At 40.6% G+C, this 23,451-nt stretch overlaps 1 protein-coding gene across 4 annotated transcripts in view; it reads right to left on the reverse strand.

The window, feature by feature from the left end:
- Window positions 1-10,762: 10,762 nt before the first annotated feature.
- Window positions 10,763-23,451, reverse strand: part of LOC104589855 (Transmembrane proteins 14C) — a 46,120-nt gene continuing 33,431 nt past the window's right edge. For 2 of the 4 annotated variants that reach the window (XM_088888388.1, XM_088888390.1), the window contains one exon: window positions 10,763-11,045. In XM_088888388.1, coding sequence (XP_088744514.1) covers window positions 10,936-11,045 — 110 coding nt within the window. In that variant the 3' untranslated portion in view covers window positions 10,763-10,935. Of the gene's footprint in view, window positions 11,046-12,038; window positions 12,076-23,451 lie in introns of all 4 variants that reach the window. The other 2 variants (XM_088888389.1, XR_016076426.1) reach the window with 2 other exon arrangements.

The raw sequence follows: 23,451 nt of genomic DNA on the forward strand, positions 1-23,451 counted from the left end.
AGCTTTTGGGCTCATCCTAATCTCAGATCCGCCCCTTAATAATGACAGATCAAATCAGCCCAGTTCGAAATGGGCTTTAGGCCCAATAAGGTTATGAGCTCAAAAGTCTTCAAAACTGCTACCCAGTTGCGCTTCTTTGTATGGTGTGGGACCCAAGCATTGATCTACACACCAGCCACATGGATTCGGCCCAACCTCTGTTACAAGTCCTAGCCGAATTCACTGGAGAGCCCTGTAAACCCCCTGAGACCATCAAATGGACCCTTCGGGCCCAACACTTACACTTAGTGGTCCCTGGGCCAAGCCATCTTATAAAACCCAGGGACTGTGGGCAGGTGCAAGATTAGCTCATCAGGTGTTATCCCAAATGGCCTTACACTTAACATCTCATCCCATATTGATCAAGCACTGCCCGACAAGAGATGACCTCTCCATCGGCTGCAAGGAACAGTGCTGCACTCTCTACTTACATGGATCCCGGGAATTAAAACCATTTGCAAATATTTTGAAACCATACTTAAATATATATCATATATATAAATTTTGCAAAACAAAATTCCAACGATTGAAATCAACTGCCGGTAGTTTGGTTTCCAACAGAGAGAGTGCATCCCCGATCATTACCTTTGTCCGACAAAGGGGCTGATCCCGTCACTATGATCACCCACTCAGATGAATTCTCAGACTATCCCAACATACCCAGGTTTTGACCCCCGCTAAGGATCTCATTTATTGGCATATCGAAGACAGCCCAATCCGACACCAAGTGCAGTACCATAATCGGGTCAAGGGGTCAGGTGTAACTTTCCAATTTTGCCCATCAATCTCCAAGGTCCAGGGCAATACTGGAAATCTGGTCCGGTTCAAGGGTTCAATAAATCCTACATTGCATGTGCCTTGGGTCTCACCCTGGCGGCTGACACAAGCCACCCCAACAGTTGGCAGCACACCAGTGTCAGCCCTGGAAGGATAAATCTCCCCAGACTTATCCAACGGCTTTGAACGTTTAACACCAACACAAGTCTCATTAAGTGTCCAGTTTTAGGGTCTTACACAGAAGTATACCAAACAACATGAATCAAACATGTACTTCATTTATTTACATTAAATATCAAAAGTACATCAAAACTGATTGAAGCTAAGGGCATACAAAAACTATCCAACAGCTCCCACTTGCAGTTAGGTCCAATCTGGTACAAGCCGGAGTCCCATACTTTCCACGTGTTTCCCAAACACCTTTTGTGTGAGTGGCTTAGTTAATGGGTCTGCCACATTATCCGCTGATGCTACTTTCTGAATGAGGGTGTCCCCTCTACCAACGATCTCTCGTAGTACATGTTACTTCCTCTCGATGTGCTTGGACTTCGAGTGGGCCCGAGGCTCCTTAGCCTGGGCGATGGCTCAATTGTATTCTCACAACAACGGCATGGGTGATGTGCTGAACGAAACCACTCCTAATTCATGAATGAATTTCTTCATCCACACAGCTTCATTGGCAGCTTCACTTGCAACAATGTACTCGGCTTCGGTTGTGGAGTCTTTCGTGGACCCCTGTTTGCTACTTTTCCAGCAAACAACACACGATCCTATCGTGAAAACATACCCAGATGAAGACTTTCTATCATCTGGATCTGACTGGAAATCAGCATCAGTATACCCCAGAATTTGCAATGAACTACCATCGAATACCAGACAAAACTCTTTTGTCCTTCGCAAGTATTTAAGTATGTTCTTCACAGTTGTCCAATGCTCCTTCCCTGGGTTGGCCTGGAACCTACTTACAACACTCACCGCCTGAGCAATGTCAAGGCGAGTGCACAACATGGCATACATGATGCTCCCTATAGTTGAGGCATAGGGAACTTCTTTCATGACCTCAATCTCCTCAGAAGTCTTGGGAGACATCTTCTTGGAGAGAGTGACTCCGTGCCTGAAAGGAACGTTTCCTTTCTTGGAGTTCTCCAAGTTGTACCTTTTGACAATTTTGTCAATATAAGCAACATGGGATAATCCAATTATCCGCTTCGATCTATCAATATAGAGTCGAAGACCTAGTATGTAGGAAGCATCTCCAAGATCTTTCATGAAGAACTGCTGCGAAAGCCATACCTTGACCGAAGTCAACATTCCTACATCTTTCCCAATCAGTAGAATATCGTCCACACATAACACCAAAAAGGTGACCTTATCCCCACTAGACTTCCTGTAAACACAGGGCTCATCCGGATTCTGCTCAATGTCAAACGATTTGACGGCAGAGTCAAAATGAATGTTCTGACTCCTAAAATCTTCTTAAGTCCATATATGGATCTATTAAGTTTACATACCATGTGTTCCTGACCAGCAGAAATGAAGCTTTGCGGCTGCTGTATGTAGATATCTTCACTAAGATCTCCATTCAGGAACGCGGTTTTGACATCCATTTGCCAAATCTCGTAGTCATGGTATGCAGCTACAGCTATCAGGATCCTAATGGATTTAAGCATGGCCATGGGCGAAAAGGTTTCCTCATAGTCGATACCTTCTTTCTGAGTATACCGTTTCACCACCAAACGAGCTTTGTAGGTCTCAATCCTGCCATTGGGGCCCTTCTTCCTCTTATAAATCCACTTGCAACCAATTGCTTTTACCCCGGAGGGCGGATCAACTAGAGTCCAGACTCCATTGGTCTCCATCGAATCCAACTCAGCTCTAATGGCCTCCACTCACTTCTGGAAATCTATGTCCAACATAGCTTCCGCATAAGTCACGGGATCCTCCTCACTATTCAAAGCTTCCACCAGGTAACTATCCTGGTCATAACCATAACGAACTGGTGGCCTGGATACCCGGGTGGATCTTCTAGGTTGGTCACTACCTAGAGCCTGCGGGACATCTCCCACTGATCTTGAGCTCTCTTCTTCAAGAACTATTTCCTGACGATGAGTGTCCAAGATATAATCTATCTCTAAGAACATGGCATTTCAACTGCAGAACACTTTTTGCTCACTTGGGTCATAGAGAAGATAACCCACTGAATCCTTTGGGTAGCCTACAAACAGGTAACGACTGGTCTTGGATTCCAACTTGTCCGCACTCGTTCTTTTAACGTGCGCGGGACAACCCCAAATCTTCAAGTGTCTGACAGTTGGTTTCTTTCTGGTTCATAGTTCGTATGGAGTTTTCGGAACTGATTTGGTCAGAACCCAATTCAGCACGTAAATTGCGGTCTCCAAGGCATATTCCCAAAAGGATGTGGGCAATTATGAGCGTGTGAGAAGTGACCGGACCATGTCAAGCAATGTCCTATTCCTCCTCTGCGAAACACCGTTAAGCTGGGGTGTTGCAAGAGGAGCCAACTGTGAGATAATCCCATTGGCCTTCAAGTAGTCCCTGAATTCGTTAGAGAGATACTCACCACCTCGATCTGATCGAAGGGCCTTAATTTCTCTCCCTAACTATTTCTCGACCTCTTGTCTGAACTCTTTGAACTTTTCAAAGGATTCAGATTTATGTCTCATTGGGTACACATAACCATATCATGAGAAATTATCGATAATTTGATGAAATACACGTGTTGATTGCGTGTCCTAACACTCAGGAGACCACATACATCACTATGTATAAGGTCAACTGTGCCTATACATCTGTCAAGCTTACCGTTAAATGGTCGCTTTGTCGTCTTGCCTCTAACGCAAGGCTCACAAGTGGGAAGGTCTTCTATGGTAAAAAAAACCCAAAGGACCATCCTTTACCAGTCTTGTGATTCGGTCAATACCGATGTGGCCAAGTCGGTAATGCCATAGGCACGTGAGAGTTACCATGTCACGAGTCCTTTTCTTGGGGATTTCGACCGACGTAGTTTCGGTTAAATTAGTTTCTAGAGAAGGATGTAGAACTTAGAGACCGTTCTCCAGTTCCCCGCATGCGATAAATTTGTTATTCCTTTTGATAGTAATCGTATTACTAAAAGAGACAGTATATCCATCCACACACAGTTTAGAAACAGAAATCAAATTTCTTCTTAGATTTTGTACATAAAGACAATCTTTCAGTACAAGAATCCCTTCTCTAAAATTTAACTCTACGGTTCCTATCGCCATATCTGCAACACTTGCAGAAGTCCCCAAGTATAGTGTCACTTCTCCTTCACTCAGCCTTCTGCTTACTTTGAGCCCCTGCAGTGAATTACACGCATGAGTTGAAAACCCGGTGTCAACACACCAGGACACAGAAGTTACTAACAAATTAATTTCCATGACACAAGTTTCGAAAATAACTTTCTTAGATTCCAGGTAGGCGGGACAATTCCTCTTCTAGTGGTCGGCCTGTTTGCAGAATTGACAGGCATCGAATGCCTTGTCTTTCTTTTGTTTCTTAGATTTGGTGGTTTTCTTCTGAGGCTTTCTCTTTGCCTTCCTCTTCTTGCCAGATTTACCAGCTTCAACAAGCATGAGTATCAGCTCATCCTTCCTTATTAATTCCTCGGCTCTTTGCAACATATTGCTGAGCTCTTGGACACTGACATTCATCTTGTTCATTTTATTATTCATAATGAACGGGTTGAAGGACGGAAGCAGAGAGTTTAGAATAGCATCGATCTGTGTGACCAAATCGAGCCCGGAACCAAGGGCCTCTAGCTCGTTTATGTAGCCGATCATCTGAAGACAATGGTCATGCACTTGCTGCCCCTTAGTCATCTGCGTTGTCATGAACTGTTTCAGGACCTTTTGTCGAGTAGAACGATTCTATTCTTCGTATATAGTCTTCAGACTATCCAATATGACTTTGGCGAGTTTGTTCTGATCGAACTGCCTCTGTATCGGATTGTCCAAAGTGGCTATGATATAGCAGTAGGCCAGGGAGTTTTTATCCTTCCATTCCTGGTATTCTCTCCTTCGGGCCTCAGAAGCCCTGTCCCTCGGACGATCCGGAGCAGGATTTTTAGCCACCTTATCCAGCTTTTCTGAAGCTAGGACCAGCATAAGGTTTCTGTACCAGTCAGCATAATTGGGTCCCTTAAGCTTGTTGTCGTCAAGCAACTTAGCAAATTCCCCGTTTGCCATTTTCTGGTTAATCAACGAAACATTAGTTCACAACCTTTAGTTTGATTCATGTTACCTACATAGATATGGCTTTTAATCTAGGTTAATCAATTACGCCCTAGTTCTAATTTAGGTGAAACCAAAGTGGCTCCAACTAACTTTCATAAAGTCAGATTTTTGGTTGGCCTAAATTGGCTAGGGTTTCCGCACGCTTCCCTTTTCAGGGTTGTGGGGCCCACCAAACAAGGAGGGATCATCCAATGACCATATGGGACACGATGGCAATGATGTGCATTCCGCCATGGTGTGCGCAAGAGACACTAACGAGTCATCATGGGCCAAGTACTTATGGCCCATGATCGCAGCACATCAAACATCCACACATCACATGATATGGAAGAATTGATCCAATCAATCACTAGCTGTAAAGCTCATTAATCAGCCCAACAAAAACACAACATTAACAATTAATATCATCTAAGTATATGGGCTGAATAGCAGTCAGCAGTTCGGCCCATATAGCTTTTTCTCACAAAATGGGCTTTTGCAGTTTTAACCTTTTAAAATTAGGTTTTACAGGTTGGGCCGAATTAATCCCTGCAATTGAACATCCGATTTGGGCCTGATAGTGTGAAAAAACTGGACTGAAAACAGTCCCCTTTCGAATCCTAGATTCGGTCCAAGCAAATTTGGTCCAATCTTGTCCAAGATGGTCCGAAACCGATTTTCAATTCAAGAATTAGTTAAAGAAAGATCTGAAATTAATATTTCTGATTTTTAGACAATCATAAATCAGATATAGACTGTTTGCACCACCTGTAAAACAGAGGTTAGTCACACGGGTTGCAGTTTCATAAACTGCAAAACACAGAATGTGATCCCTCCATCTGCAAATCTCCAGCGCCACTATCTTCTTCCATCAAGAAAATAAAATAAAATAGAAATCCTATTTCTATTAATTAATTACATCCTTGATTGAATCCTATACATTCAGTCTAGAAAAATAAAATAAAAATAATTATTTTACAGACCGAATTGAATAGAAATTACAAAAGGAATGCGTAGACAATCTGCGCCAACTCTGCACTTCGATCTCCAGGTACGAACAGTCCATTAAATCAAGAAATAAATCAATAACCATTCAAAATAAATTTCAGATTTAAATAAAATTAATTTCAGATCAATCGCCCTCAACAAGAAACAGTTTCTTGAAATAAAACAGCAAACTGTGCAACACCCAAATAGAACAGCTTCTACCGAATTGCGCAGGTTCAGATCTGAATTCTTGGTTCAAGATTCGAACCTGTGGCTCTTATACCACTGAAAGGGATGGTAGAATCCATCGTATGGACCCCAAAGCTATTGCATAATAGGTGGGCGAATTTCAAAAATTTTCTACCTGTCTTTCAACTGGGAATCGCATTCCCTAATTTTATAATCAAGATTCAAGGATCCTACTTGAACCAGAACCGAACCAGATCTGAACCAGAAGTGAAGGGGAATTATACTTGATCCAGAGAAAAAATTTCTCCCAAAGTTGGTGTTCACGCCCAAAGAAGGAACCAAGATCTGCTCCTGCTGAAGATGACACAGCAACTATGGAACAAAACCAGCAGGGTGCGTCCTACACACTGAATCCTTCACAAGAATCCTTTGGATGACAATGAGCACCAAACCGAATCAGCCTTTCAATAAAGACTGATATCAAGAACTCTTCTTGATCTTCCTCTGACAAAGAAAATGAACTGTGACAGGTGGTGGCGGCTGCAACAGGAGGGGGCTAGAGAAATAGATGGCGAACTGCTTTTCTTTTCTCTAGGGTTCGAATTCATGTAATTCGATTAGGGTTTCTCCCAGTTGCTTAAGGATTAAGAAAGGATTTCTTGATCATATCCAGAGTTGCCCCTTGTCCAAATTTGTATTTGGATTAGGACTCTTCTTAATCCAATCTACAGATTAGATAAGTTTTTGGGCTCATCCTAATCTTAGATCCGCCCCTTAATAATGACTGATCAAATCAGCCCAGTTCGAAATGGGCTTTATGCCCAATAAGGTTATGTGCTCAAAAGTCTTCCAAACTGTTGCCCAGTTGGGCTTCTTTGTATGGCGTGGGACCCAAGCATTGATCTACACACCAGCCACATGGGTTCGGCCCAGCCTCTGTTACAAGGCCTGGTTGAATTCACTAGAGAGCCCAGTAAACCCTCTGAGCCCATCAAATGGTCCCTATGGGCCCAACACTTACACTAAGTGGTCCCTGGGCCAAGCCATCTTATAAAATCCCGGGGACTGTGGGCAAGTGTAAGATTAGCCCATCAGGTGTTATCCAAAATGGCCTTACACTTAACCTCTCAGCCCATAATGATCAAGCACTGCCCGACAAGAGAGGACCTCTCCCTTAGCTGCAAGGAACAGTGTTGCACTCTCTACTTACATGGATCCCGGGAATTAAAACGATTTGCGAACATTTTGAAACCATACTTAAATATATCATATATATAAATTTTGCAAAACAAAATTCTAACGATTGAAATCAACTGCCGGCAGTTTGGTTTTCATCAGAGAGAGTGCATCCCCGATCATTACCTTTGTCCGACAAAGGGGCTGATCCCGTCACTATGATCACCCACTCAGATGAATTCTCAAACTGTCCCAACATACCCAGGTTTTGACCCCTGCTAAGGATCTCACTGATTGGCATATCAAAGACAGCCCAATCCGCACCTAGTGCAGTACCATAATCGGGTTTAGGGGTCAGGTGTAACTTTTTAGTTTTGCCCATCAATCTCCAAGGTCAAGGGCAATACTGGAAATCTGGTCAAGTTCAAGGGTTCAATTAATTCTACATTGCATGTGCCTTGGGTTTCACCCTAGCGGCTGAGACAAGCCACCCCAACAGTTGGCAGCACACCAGTGTCAGTCTTGGCAGGATAAATCTCCCCAGACTTATCCAATGGCTATGAACGTTTAAAACCAACATAAGTCTCATTAAGTGTCCAGTTTTAGCGTCTTACACAGAAGTATACCACACAACATGAATCAAACATGTACTTCATTTATTTACATTAAATATCAAAAGTACATCAAAACCTATTGAAGCTAAGGGCATACAAAAACTGTCCAACTAGAGTAATGATGTTTGAATCGCCGTGGATGATGTCCATGGTGAAGATAAGGTGGTCAAAGGAGATATGGGGTACTGAAGGGCTGCATAGACGACGCCTGCAGGTGCTCTATCCCAGAGCGAATAGGCAGTGATACGAGACGGTGGTGTCGAGGACGCGGAGGGTGGAGAGGGAGGGGTTGTGAGTGAAGCATATGGGCTTCCAGAGGTGGTCTGAGGACATGGAGGTGGTGGTCTGAGGACATGGAGACAGACCACAACTTGTAGACACATGACGTCATGGCTAGAGTCTTGGGGTCAAGGTAGTGAGCAACGAGGAGGAGGACTTCCCTTGGAGGAGTAAGGTTCGAGAGTTTGTGAGATGCAGACATGTTCACTTCCATTTTCCTTCTCTTCTTTTGGTGTGTTCACTTGATTAGGGGGTGAGCAGTGCACAAGCCAGAAGTACACAAGAGGAATTTTGGTTGGTTGTCTCTGTTCATCATTCGATGGCCAGTGGGGGTCTTCGTCATTCTTCTGGGCGGCTTCCAACTGACGCGTGCCGTTGGTAGGGTGACTATGCATGAGAAGGGATTGCTACATAAGGTTTCAGCAAAGGCAACCAAAACCCGGATTGTATAGACTGGTGTTTCAAAACCGTTGCTTTTAAATGATTCTACAAGCCTTGCCATCATCAATAGCTTCCCCGACGACACTACATGCACTAAAGCCTCTACTGTCTGTCAGAGTCTCGGATTCTATACCCTCCGGAGGAGGACCTAATCTGAGGTTTAAATCTATATAAAACCCCCGCTTGGTTGAGAACAAAGCCCTACTCTTTTCCGTGGAACCATTGGCCTCATGCTCTAATCATCATGGAATTGAGGATTCAATGACAAAGAAGGAGTTATGCGGAGATTTTCTAGCTTAAATAGGTTTTAAGAGAAAAAGGGCAAGAAAAAGAAAATAGAAAAAGTTTAATGGGGTATTTTGGTAATTTAACGCTTTTTGTCATCTGATTTAACAACTAAGGGGGTCTTTATCTAACGGCTAAAGTGTAGGGGGTCTTTGTCGCAAAAAAAAAGTACAGGGGGGACTTTGTCACTAACCCCATAGTACAAGGGGGGTCTTTGTAATTTATCCAAAAATATAACAAAAAAAAAAGGATAAAACAGAATAAATAAGTGACATCAAATTAATGACCAATACATAAAGATAAAAAAAAAGGTTCAAGAAAATAATTGGAAATGGCAAAAATAATTGATAAAAATAGATAATTGATAAAAATAAAAGATAAAAAAAATGACAATAAAATGGGGTAAAAACTGCATTGTTGAATCGACTTCAAGAATACACTGCACCATCTTCAATAGAGGCTGGTTTTAAGACTGATTTAGGTGTGAATTTCCACTTTGGGATCTACATTTGTAGTATCCGTATCAATTATACATTTCCCTCTTTGATTGGTTTTAAATTTGGTTCGATTTAGTACAAGACCGATCTTGAAAAATGCAGTTTCTCAAAATATAGGGAATTTGATTCTCAAAATGATTAGAAAATTTTTGAAATTTCATCCAACCATCTAGCATGATTTGGCCATCCATATAATAAATCATAACCCTTCATAACGGTATAATATTATTACTATTTCGCTGAACGGCAAGTAAATCGACCTTCCTTCAACCGGCAACAAAACTCGACTTTCCTTCAAACGACGAACATAGGAAGCTTTGAGAAATCGAAACGAGGAAAACTCAATGACCAGATTAATTTCAAAGAAAGCTTCCAAGGCTATAACGGATATAATGATAATATTTTTATTCTGATGTGGGGGGAGGAGCTGAAACAAATTTTCAACTTATTGACTGGGGATGGCATGGGTTTCATATTCCATACTAAGCTCATAGAAATTTCGATTTCTGAAGGGGAGCTGACCGAAGAAACCCCTTTTATCTGAAGCATAGTAAATCATCCACTCTCACCCTAGTGCAAGTTGATTTGTGATAAGATAAACTAGATATAACTCAAAAAATTGATTGAATTGGACTTAGATGAGCGTCGTTTTACTAGAAATGTCATAAAGCTCTTTCTTCAATTTTTTTAATAAAACCCACGCATCGGATAGGTTCCAACTAGTAATACAAAAAAAGAGAAAATAGAAAATATCCAAACTTAATTTAATCCAAGTAAACTTTTTTCAGGACCATATCCTTAACGGTCAACACATGGAAAAACAAGTCACCCAACAACCGTCAACTAAACAGGACTTGTGGTTGGTGCTATACCAAAATCAGTTTACCACAATGAAGTAAAACATTGAGCGCATGCTAACATCCCTATAACAAGAGAAAATTTAGTTCAGTATATTATGCCCTTACCCCAACCTGAACCTACCTAAAAAGATCAAAATGTCGAAGTTTCACAAGTACGATAGATCCCAAGAGCATCCTCTATTGCAGAGATATTTCAATTTGGACCAGATGAGTGGTATATATATCAGGCCGGGCCCAAAAATTTCTGGGCCTGATGCAGGCCCAAGCCTGTGTCAGGTCTGCACACAAAACATAGGCCCAAGCTTAAAAATTTTCAGTCCAGGCTAGAAATGACCACCTCTAACTGCAACGTAGAATGGGAATGAATTCACAATGACCAACTGTAAAGTGGCATTTTATTCACAACTTATAGGGGTGTATACAGTTCAAGTTCTAAACAACAGTTCCATCTCAGAACGTACAATGGTCTGATCATAAAGATACAACGCTTGTCAATCTCCTAAAGATAATTGCAAGCTCAAGAACAGGTCATGGATCAGATGGTCTGCTGGGAAAAGGAAGAGTAAAATATGGCCAACACAATGATAGAGAGAAGAAATAGAAGACCTGAGGGAATTAATTTACGAGTGGCCACCAACCGTATACCTGAAATGGGGGAAAGGCAAATTAGTTAACAAGTAGAACACATGAAAGAAATGATATTAAATCAGTTCAAATCTATGAAATATAGGACAGCTCAAATAGCAAAGAAACTAAAACAGGTTGAAAGATACCAAATTAAATAAGCAATTATAAATCAAAAGGGTTGTATCCAAATTGGGCTTACCTTGCTACGTTACACACAATGTTAACAATGGTTTACCCTCCGTTGGTTTGCTTTGACTTACTTTGCAAGCAGATCACATAGAAAGAATGCTAAGTATAGATATTCCTAGTAACTTTATACCCTCAAATTGTTTCTGTGTTCTATTAACAAATTTTGTGACACTCACTAAGAACTTTCCCTCAACCTTCTGTTTCTCTCTTATTTTATACCAAACCAAACACAGCCCGAGGTTAACAACACTAACAGGTAGTCTCACATTAAGAATGGGATTTTCCAAAATGAGTATTTGTGACTTTAATTTTTCCAAGATAAAAACTAATCTTGTACTTTATCTGTCTTATTGTTGAAATCTTTGTTTGGCATTACTAACATGTAAATTCAACTTTCTTTTATTTTTCGTACTATTTCTTCATACCAAATTGTCTTTTAATAATAACTCCTATATTCCACTACATTCACATTTGCCTACCATAACCAGACAGGAATAATCATCCTACATCCAAATCATCTCCAGCAGTTAATTGTTGGATTTTCTATTTAGAACAGATGAGCAAAAAAAACTAAAGAAAATCAGTACAGCAAGCTTTTGGCTCTGGGATACACGTTACAGCTTTCCATTAATTGTGAAATCTAAGAGCTTAAAGTTGACTATACTATCAACCATTTTGAATCACCTTTTATGTTATACCCTATGTGGAAACAAAAATGTGACACATTCTGTCAAAATATGCTACACAAGCTATGAGGTACAAGGGATGGTATACCCATCATCCTTTTGTTCAACAATTATAAAAAATGATGTGATTACAAACCTAACAGTTAAGTACCCCAAGAAATATGCCTCTTGAGCTGTAACATGGAAAATTTAACAGAACATTAGTCCTTTAATTAAGTACTTCCAAATTACTTTATAAGGCATAGTGATAATGGGATGGCAGGGACGATGCCTCTAACAAGAAGAAAGTAGGAGCAGATTATGTTATTTTAGAAAAAAGAATTAACAAAGGTAATTTCCAAAGTTAAATATCAAGGTATGAAGAGAAGTTTAAGTGCCACATCCCTGCTAAATTATGCCCTTTGAGTGTATTACTTGCATTTTCCTAGGTCTTTCACCACTCCAATATTTTTTTCCTTATTATTTCAGGTTCCCTACATCAAAGCATTAGAACTATAGCTTATTCTGAAGTGTGTAATCAAGATACCGAATTTTTCCCTCTTGATCAATTTTTTCTCTTCTTGTTTTATTTCTGCAGGTTTATTCAACACCTATAAGCCAACCACAAATCCATCTTAGAAGACACTAACCCACTGCAAATTCCCATCTGTTCATTCAAATAAGCCTCCTTTCTTATCTTTGAAGTTTCTCTAATTCTGGAACTCTTGGGTTTCTCTAACGAAAGGAATCTTTCTTTCCTTCTTTCTCTTTTCTTTTGTCTGTATGTGCGTGTATCACAAACCTACTCTAAACCTCTTCAATACATGCAGGACCCCATTATTAATTATTACAATTCATCCCAAAAAGTTTTGGATTTCTTCAAAAAAGTCAATTTTCTGTGCATAACATACCTAGAATCTTGCCAAATCTGGTAACCCCTTGTATTCTTTCATTCTAAGCCTCTACAAAAATTTTTATAGAGAACCTCCATCCCTAAACCAATTTTATTGATTTTCACAAATTTTACAACTCCTAGTTCCTGTAGGACCTACTCATCCTACATCAAATTGATATTGTGGTAAACCCTGAGGGATTCTGAAACCAATATGACTTATGCAATAAGATTCTTGATTGTACATTCTATAATAGGATTACATGTACTGTCTAACATGTCATTCTGATTAAATCTTATTTAAACCAGTAGTCGATCAAGACTACAATCAGTCTTGAATTCGAAAGCAAAAAGAAAGATTTCAGACGAAAAGAAGGGAGGGAGAAAAGAAGAAGCACACGAAGGGTTTTTAGAAAAGAGAGAGAGGGTCAATCATAATGATCTGCCGACCCACTCTTAATATTTATATATGTAGACTAATTGTAAAAGGGCTGAATTTCCCTTACTGCTTACATGGCAAATAAACTAATAAAAAAGCTGAAATAACAAGCTGTAACAACAAACTAAAATAGTCTACCAACTAACACTGACACAACTAACAAAAAGAAATATGCTATGCTGCCATACGAACACAGTGGGGACCACAGCAGTGTTCTCTACACTCCCCCTCAAGTTGGGAATAGATATTTGTCATTCCCAACTTGCATAGGTCTGCCTCTAATTTCTTCCTTGGAACAGCCTTGGTGAGAAGATCTGCGAGCTGCATGCTGGAGGTGATATACGGGAGACACACTTCTTGAGACAAAACCCTTTCTTCGACAAAATGTCGATCGACTTCGATATGCTTAGTTCTGTCATGCTGTACTGGATTATGAGCTATATTAATAGCAGCCTGATTATCACAATACAACATTAATGGCTTCTCATAAACAATACCCAACTCCTCAAATAATGACTTCAGCCATAGGATTTCAGCCACACCATTAGCCATAGATCTATATTCAGCTTCAGCACTAGAACGAGAAACAACACTTTGTTTCTTACTCCTCCAGGAGACAATGTTACTTCCTACAAATGCACAATATCCAGAGGTAGACCTTCTGTCATCAACACTCCCAGCCCAATCAGCATCTTTATGTGATCATTATTCTTGAATAATATACCTCTACCTAAACATCTCTTCAAGTATGCTAATATTCTCTCAACTGCAAAGAGGTGAGTAGTTCTAGGAGAGTGCATATATTGACTGACAACGCTGACTGCATAACTGATGTCCGGTCGTGTGAGACAAAGATAGAGGAGTTTTCCAACCAACCGTTGGAACATAGCTTTGTCTTCAAGAGGCTCTCCACCCTCTGCACTGATCTTGTGATTCTGTTCAATAAATGTATCTGCAGGCTTAACACCCAACTTTCCAGTTTCTGCTAATAGATCTAGAACATACTTCCTTTGAGAAATAAAAATCCCATGTTTAGATCTAGCAACCTCAATACCCAAGAAGTATCGTAGCTCTCCTAGATCTTTCACCTCAATCTCTTGATGAAGGAGTTGTTTAAGAGACTCAATCTCACTGTTATCATTCCCTGTCACTACAATATCATCCTAATATACAGCAAGCAAAGTCAAGGAAGAGTCCACTCTTTTAATGAACAATGTATGGTCTGACTGGTCCTGTATATAGCCGAATTTTTCAAGGGCTTGTCTGAATCTATCAAGCCAAGCTCTAAGGGACTGCTTTAGTCCATACAAGGCTTTATTCAACCGGCAAACCTTCTTACCTATCTCTGCATCATAAAATCCAGGAGGTAACTGCATGTAGACTTCTTCCTGTAAGTCTCCATTGAGGAAGGCATTTTTAACATCCATCTGGAACAAGGGCCAAGAATACTGCAAGGGATAGCAGAACTCGAATAGTGGTCATATTTGCTACTAGAGCAAAAGTCTCCAAATAGCCTATACCATAAGTCTGAGTAAATCCTTTGCAACTAATCGGGCCTTATACCTTTCAATGGAACCATCACCATTATGTTTCACAGTAAATAACCATCTACATCCAACCGGTTTATTTCCTTTAGACTGCAATGGGGAGGTCAAGGTCATCCAAAGAAGGTAAAGTAGCAACAGTGGAAGGTATCTCAGGGGGACCTGGATCTGGATCCGCAGAAGGAACTGGGGCTGGCCTGGACTGCTGATGACCGAAATCAACCTGCCTCCAACGCCTGTGATAGACTCTCAAATCCTGACACCTCTGACAACCCTCCCCATTACATCCCTCATCACTCAATGGAACCCCACTCTCACTGACCCCACTCAATGGAACAGGAATAGGAACTTCTGATGAGTTAATCCCACTCTCATTAACCCCACTCTCACTACTCTCCCCCTAAGGAGAAACCCTAGGGTAATAGGGTACCTCCTCAAAGAAAGTAACATCCATCGAGACAAATCTCCTCCCAGAAGTAGGTTCATAGCAAAAATAACCCTTTTGAGTTTGTGCATAACCGAGAAAAATGCATTTGGAGGCCTTAGGATCAAATTTGGAATGATAAGGTCCAAGAATCTGAACAAAGCAAGTGCAACCAAAGGTTTTAAAGGGAACAATAAATAATTCTTTATCGGGGTATAGAAGGGTAAAGGGTGGCTTCATGTCAAAAACCTGTGAAGGAACTCGATTAAAGAGATACACTACTATAAGAATAGCATTGCCCTAGAAACGGATAGGCACATTGGAATTAAACATAATGCTTTTAGCCACCTCCAATATGTGCCTATTCTTCCTCTCAGCAACCCCATTCTGTTGTGGTGTATAAGGACAAGTACTCTGGTGAATAATCCCATGATCAAGTAGATAAGAGGCCAGTGGCTTGGTATAATATTCTTTCGCATTATCGGATCTGAAGATTTTGATTTTGACCCCAAACTGGGTTAAAATAATCTGATGAAAGATCTGGGTCAGAGCAGGAACCTCATCTCGAGAGCGCATAAGGTAAACCCAAGAAAAACGGGTATAGTCATCAACAAACAACAAGAAATATCTGTAGCCCCCCATTGAAGAGATGTGATACGGGCCCCAAACATCGGTGTGCACAACATCAAAAGAATTACTACTTTTATTACTCAAGGAATAAGATGTTCTACAATGCTTTGCAAGCTCACAACTCTCACATCTCAAATTTGACATCTGAACAAACTCAAACAAATTTGGAAACAAACTCTTCAAAGACCGAAAGGATAAATGACCTAACCAATTATGCCAAAGCATAATCGAACTAACAGACTGAGAAACAAAAGACTTCCTATCTCATGATCTTTCCAATGAGAACTCTCTCCAAGCAGAAAGATCCCATTCGTCTCACAGCCAGTCCCATCACCTTCCTTGTCTCCAAGTCCTGAAAAATACATCGGTCAGGAAAAAATGTTACTGAACAATTCTGATGTTTTGTAATACTACTGACTGAAAGCAAGTTAGTATCAAGCTTAGGAACATGCAAAACTGAAGATAAGGAAATGGTATTAGACAACTTGATGTCTCCCTTGCCAGAAATGGGAACAAGGGAACCATCAGCAATGGACACTTTATCTCTAATAGAAGATAAGTGATAGGTAGTGAACAGTGGTCCTCCTTAGATGGTTCTTTCACATCTCCCAACAGGTAGTTAAGTTTTCCTCCACCCCCAATGGCCATCATGGCCGATTGGGCCCATTCTAAGTAGTTGGATCCATCAAATTCCACAGTTGTAATCTGAAAGGCATTCTCAGACATGTTACCAGAATTGCTAGTCCCAAAAGCACCTTCCCCCAGATTCTTCAACTCCATTCTTGGTCAAGAATTAGCAATAAAAAACTTTTGAAGCTACTGTAATAGAAAAACAGCACCTAAACAACTGATAACAGCCGGCCTAGGGAGAAGAGAAAGAGAGGAGAGGCGAGAGGACTGAGAGCCCAAAAGAATACTGCAGGCGTGTGCAGTATGTTATTATTTATACTAGGATGCTCATACAACATAAAAAATGAAGAAATTACAAAAGTACCCTTGCGGTACTAAACATATGTGTACAACAACATCTGCCAACATGGATCAACCCAAAAACCAACTAAATCGAGTAGGTAATTATAACAAGCAGCTTGAGACTTCCTTTCAATCGAAGCCTGGGGTGATTAAGATATACAAGGGAGCAACGGCAACCAAGACCAATGTGCCAAAGTCAAGCAATACAAAGGGAAAGGCAAGAGGGTGGTGTCGAAGGACATTGATGGAAGCTCAACAACCTCAAGTTTAGAAGATAGACGTTGGGTACTTGGGTCTTCGAACGCTCTGGAGAACCAAGAAATTCCTATCCAAATTTCTCAGAAACAAGGAGCCATTGTGGCAGTGGAAGGTAGTGACACTCTGGCCCTGGTTTAACAACTGACGGAGGAAATTGAAGAGGTGCAATCCTTCTACATGATTCAACAGAAGCTCAACATCAGCGGGTTGTGCAGGTGTCAACAAGGGAAACAGAGGTGGAGAAAAGCATCATGGACACAACCACAAAAACCTCAATCAAGAACAAAGAATCGGAGCAAGGATTTGATACCCCAACCCAAAACAAGCCAAGACCTTGTGAAGTAGAGAAAGATATGATGTCCAATTGGATTCTTTCGAAGCTTCTAAATTTTGGGGAGTTTTTAGGGGTTTCCTTTGAGGTCCTAAAGAATGAAACAAAGGTGCTTCTAATGGCCATAGAGCAAAGAGAATTGGAAGAGAGAGGTCGAGCCGATGCAAGAACTAGAAAATTTCCTAAGGAGACTAATAGGGAGGTATACAAACTTACCTACGGCTTCAATAATAGTATTAAGAGGGTGAAAGAGAGGAGGGGAAGAAGGAAATATGCCAAATGAGGGGCCTGACCTGAAATTAATGACGCGGAACGTCAAAGGGCTCTACTTGAGGAGACTGTAAGCAGTCTCCTAATGTTATGCTTATATAGGAGTCCACATTAAATCGTGAGGATGCATCTCTAATCAAGAGTATTTGAGGGGAGGGGGTGGAGGTTGTAATTGGAAGAGTCTGGAAGTAGTGGGAACTGCAGGAAGTATAATAGTTATTTGGAAGACCAGTTCCCTAAGTAGCCAAAACTTTTGGGTGGGCAATTTCTTAGTAAATATTAAAGTGGTGATATGTGGGAGTTTCAAATCACAAATAAAAGGAGTCTATGGACCAAATGGAGACACCATTAGACCCCAGTTTTGGAGTCCGTTGGACGGTATAAGGCTGAGATGGCAAGGCCCGTGGTGCATCAGGGGGGACTTTAACACCACAAATCAGTGTTTTAAAAGATGCACAAAAAAAAAAAAAAATCTCAAGGGCAATTTGTGCCCCTGCAAGGCAAAGCACATACCTTTTCAAAGCAAGGTGCTAAAAAAGAAAAAGAAATGCCAAAAAAACAAAAATGCAAAATAAATAATATTAATTAAAAATAGTAACTTAAATTTTAAAATAATATTTTTAAAAGCTATTATCTAAATTTAAATACATAAAAATAATATTTTTAAAAGCTATTATCTAAATTTAAATACATAAAAATAATATTTTTAAAAGTATTTAAATTCAAGCATGTAAAACCCTCAATCTCTTTTTCCCAATTGCATTATTTCAAATAGCTAATGTGATGTAAAATATTTTGCATTCCTAATTGTATGACCCATTTTGTACCAAGCCCTTTGAGGCAAGACTAAAGAAGCCCATGTTGGGTCGTAAATTCTTAATCCCCACACAAAAAAATGATTTTATACTTTTAATTGCCTTTTAAGAAGATGTTTTATTAGGACCAATGAATGAAAAACATTAGAAATAGTGGGTTCTGGGAGCTTTGGTGAGGAAGCAAAGTGAGTGAAATGCTCAGCTAGGGGCTAAATGCTCAGCCTACTTGGGACTGCCTCTAGGGGCTAAATACTCAGCTAGGGCTACATGGGATTTGGTGCATGAGAGAATAGCAAGAAAGCTGGCCACATGGAAGACAAAGTATCTATCTTTCCACGGGAGCGAAAGCATCTGTACTGAAGAGTGCTCTATCTCAGCTACCTACTTTCCATATGTCTCTTTTACCCATTCCAACATATGTGGCTGATAGGCTAGAGAGACTTCCAAGTGAATTGAAAGGAGGGGAGGGGGGGGCAAGACTCATCCGGTTGATTGAGGGCAAGTCTGTAAACCTCAAAAGAAGAGAGAGGGTTGGGGGTTAAAAACTTTAATTGGAAATGGTTTTGGAGATTCAGCTCTTAGACCAATGGGCTGTGGAGATGGATCATCCAAGAAAATCTTTGAGTAAGAAACTTCAATTGGGACATAGGAATAGAAAATGGACCTTATGGGTGCTCCACATGAGGGGCCTGGACTGGAGAGATTCCAAGAGAAGTTTCGGTAAGGGCCAGCTCTTAAAGTTGATTTTGGAGACAGAATTAGTTTTTACAGAAATAGCTATTGCAAAAGGAAGAACTCTGATGGACAGGCTCCCATGTCTTTTCATTCTGGCTGATAATTAGGTGGCAAGCAGGGCAGACTTGTATGAGATCATGAGTGGCAGGGTCATTTTGGTGTCCCTACCATAGGAGGAACTTAAATGACTGGGAAATAGATAACTTAGAATCCATGATTAGATTGCCGAATTGTAACCATCCCCAGCCAGGAGTTATGGAAGATAGAATATGGAGATGGGACATGCCAGGTAATTTTACAGTCAAGTCCTTTTACAAGAAGCTGAGTAATTCATTGGAGATGGAATTTCCTCATAAGAAGGTTTGGATTCCATACATATTGAAGGTAGCCTTTTTGTTATGGACTGCAGTGCAAGACAAATATCTACAAGAGATGGTCTGGTGAGAAGGGGTATTCAGATTACTCATTTAGATGTGTGAGGTGTGAGGTTGACAGAGAAACAGTAACTAACCTGTTCCTTCACTGCCCACTGATTAGGGAGGTAAACACTTTTTTTCTATGGAGGATTTAACCTCTGTAATGTTATCCAAAGTCTTTGAGGAAACATTTTCTGAGATGGACAGTGCAAGGACTAAACAATAGAGGCAACATCTTGTGAAAGATGACCACAGCTGCTGTGCCTTGGTGCATTTGGAGGGAAATAAACCAAAGGATTTTCAAAAACAGACAATGTGATCTAGTGACTCTAATTAGCAGGGTTGTGGAGCTAATCCACTTCTGTGGCTCATCGTACATGTTTTGAATTTAAATACTTTGTTAGACAGTTATGCCCTTAGCTCCAATCAGATTGATGTACCATTTGACATTTATTGTAAATGAATAAAGTACATAATTGATTCATGTCATTGTGGTGTGTTTCTGTGTAATAACCTTAAACTGGACACTTATGAGACTCGTGTTATTTTAAAATCTTCACAGCCATTGGATACATCTGGGGAGATTTATCCTGCCAAGGCTGACACTGATGTACCGCCAAGTTGGTCGGGGTGGCTTGTCTCAGCTGCCAGGTGAGACCTGAGGTACATGCAGTGTGGGTTTTCTTGAAGCCCTGAACCGGACCAAAATCCCAATATTGCCCTGGACCTTGGAGATAGATGGGCAAAACTAGAATGTTGCAACTGACCCTTAGACTCGATTATGGTATTGCACTAAGTGTCGGATCGGGCCGTCTTTGATATACCAATCAGTGAGATCCTTAGAGGGGGTCAAAACCTGGGTATGTTGGGACAATCCGAGAATTCATCTGAGTGGGTGATCATAGTGACAGGATCAGCCCCTTTGTCGAACAAAGTGAATGATCGGGGATGCACTCTCTCTGATGGAAACCTAAATTGCCGACAGTTGATTTCAACCGTTGCAATTTGTTTTTGCAAAATATATTTATATAAAGATATACGTATATATTATGGTTTCAAAATGTTTGCAAAAGGTTTTAATTCCCGGGATCCATGTGAGTAGAGATTGCAGCACTGTACCTTGCAGCCGAGGGAGAGGTCCTCTCTTGTCGGGCAGTGTTTGATCATTATGGGTTGAGAGGTTAAGTGTAAGACCATTGAGGGTAATACCTAATGGGCTAATCTTGCATCTACCCATAGTCCTTGGGTTTTCATAAGATGACTGGACCCAAGGACCATTTAGTATAAATGTTGCGCCCATTAAGAGCCCATGCTGATGAACTCAGGGGTTCACTGTCTCCTACAGTGAATTTGGCCAGGCCTTGTAACAAAGGCTGGGCTGAACCCATGTGAATAATGTGTAGATCAAGGTTTGGGTCCCACGCTATACAAGGAGAGCCAAATAGGCAGTAGGTTAAGAGGTTAAGTGAGCACATAAACTTAATGGGCCTAAAGCCCAATTTCGAACTAGGTTAATTAGATTAATTAAGGATAAGAAGATAAGTCTTATCCACTTAAAGAGTCCAGATCCAAATAAAGATTTGGATCAGGAAACTCCTAATCAGATTAGGAGGTTGTCTCTTCAAGGCTATAAATAAGAGAGCAGGGCGGACATGCAAAAAAACAGACAACATATTGCTTTTTGGTAGAAGAAGCAATCTGAAGTCGGGCTCACCAGCCCTCTACCCCATTCTTGCTGAAGAGCCATCCTGCTGATTCTGCTTTACCTCACACTGTGTCATTTTCAGTGGAAGTAGTTTTAAGTTTTCTCCTTGGGCACGAACAGCTTCATTTGGAGTTACTGTTACTCCGTATCAAGTATATCCCTCTTGTTAGACAGTGTATGCCCTTGGCTCCAATCGGAATGATGTACATTATGACATTTAATGTAAATGAATAAAGTACATATTTAATTCATGTTATTATGCTGTGTTTCTGTGTAATACCCTTAAATTGGACACATATGAGACTCGTGTTAGTTTAGAAAACTGCCAAGGTGAGACCTGAGGTACATGCAGTTTGGGTTTTCCTGAAACCCTGAACCGGACAAAAATTCCAGTATTGCCCTGGACCTTGGAGATAGATGGGCAAAACTGGAATGTTATACCTGACCGCTAGACTCGATTATGGTACTGCACTAGGTGTCGGATTGGGCTGTCTTTGATGTGCCAATCAGTGAGATCCTTAGGTGGGGTCAAAACCTGGGTATGCTGGGACAGTCTGAGAATTCATCTGAGTAGGTGATCATAGTGACAGGATCAGCCCCTTTGTCGGACAAAGTGAATGATCGGGGATGCACTCTCTCTGATGGAAACCAAAACTGCCGGCAATCGATTTCAACCGTTGAAATTTGTTTTGCAAAATATATTAATATATATATATATATAAAATTGATTTCTAAAAATATTTGTACAGCTCACAAATCTCTCAACTACCTAAAATAGCACATAATATAATACATAATTACCAAAATCTTCCAACACACCCCCTCAAGCTGGCATGAATATATCACTCATGGCAAGCTTGCTAACTAAGTTCTCATACTGCGCCCTAGGAAGCCCTTTGGTGAGAATGTCTGCTACTTGGCTCGTGGTGGGTATGTAGGACATGCATATCACACCATTGTCTATCTTCTCCTTGATGAAATGTTTATCCACTTCTACATGCTTTGTTCTATCATGTAGAACTGGATTATGAGCTATGGAAATAGCTGCCTTGTTATCACAATAGACTTTAATAGGTGTTGGTGTAGGAACCTTCAACTCTTCTAGGAGCCTTTTGATCCATAACACTTCACAAAAGCCATGCGCAACAGAGCGGAATTCTGCCTCTGCACTACTCCTTGCTACAACACTCTGTTTTTTGCTCCTCCAGGTGACCAAATTCCTTCCTACCAAAGTGCAGTAACCGGAAGTAGATCTTCTATCATTTATATTACCTGCCCAATCTACGTCTGTGTAGGCTTCAACTTGGAAATGACCCCTATTTTTGAACAAGAGTCCTTTCCCCGGAGTTCCTTTCAGGTATCTCAAAATCCTGAACACAGCTTCAAAGTGAGTAGGTTCAGGTGAATGCATAAACTAACTTACTACACTTACTGCAAAGGCTATGTCAGGTCTTGTGTGCGACAAATAGATTAGTCTTCCAACTAATCTTTGATAACGTTCTCGATCAACCACCTCATTTGTTGTTGTTGCTTTTAACTTCATATTTGGGTCCATTGGAGTTTCTGCGGCTTTACAACCTGTCATCCTTGTCTCCTTGAGCAAATCAAGAATGTATTTGCGTTGGTTGATAAGGATTACCTCCTTGAACCTTGCAAACTCAATTCCGAGAAAATATTTAAGTTTTCCCAGGTCTTTAATGTCAAATTCAGCCTCAAGCTTATTCTTCAACTTGTTGATTTCAAATAAATCATCTCCAGTCATGATAATATCGTCTACATACACTATCAAAATAGCTATTTTACCTTCGGTGGAGTGCTTGAAAAATAAAGTATGATCAGCTTGACTTTGTAAGAAGCCGTGCCGCCTTACTACATCCCCAAATCGTTCAAACCAAGCTCTTGGTGATTGCTTTAGCCCATATTGGGATTTTTTTAACCTGCAAACTTTGCCTCTTCCAAGACTTTCTTCAAATCCTGGTGGTAGGTCCATATATACTTCTTCCTTTAGGTCTCCATTCAAGAAGGCATTCTTGACATCGAACTGACAAAGTGGCCAGTTAAAATTAACTGCAAGAGAAAGAAGTATTCTGATAGAGTTAATTTTAGCAATGGGAGCAAAAGTCTCTTGGTAGTCAATAC

The sequence above is a fragment of the Nelumbo nucifera genome, chromosome 5 (genome assembly GCF_055504915.1).
Source record: "Nelumbo nucifera cultivar China Antique chromosome 5, China Antique-T2T, whole genome shotgun sequence".
In the NCBI taxonomy this organism is placed as follows: domain Eukaryota; kingdom Viridiplantae; phylum Streptophyta; class Magnoliopsida; order Proteales; family Nelumbonaceae; genus Nelumbo; species Nelumbo nucifera.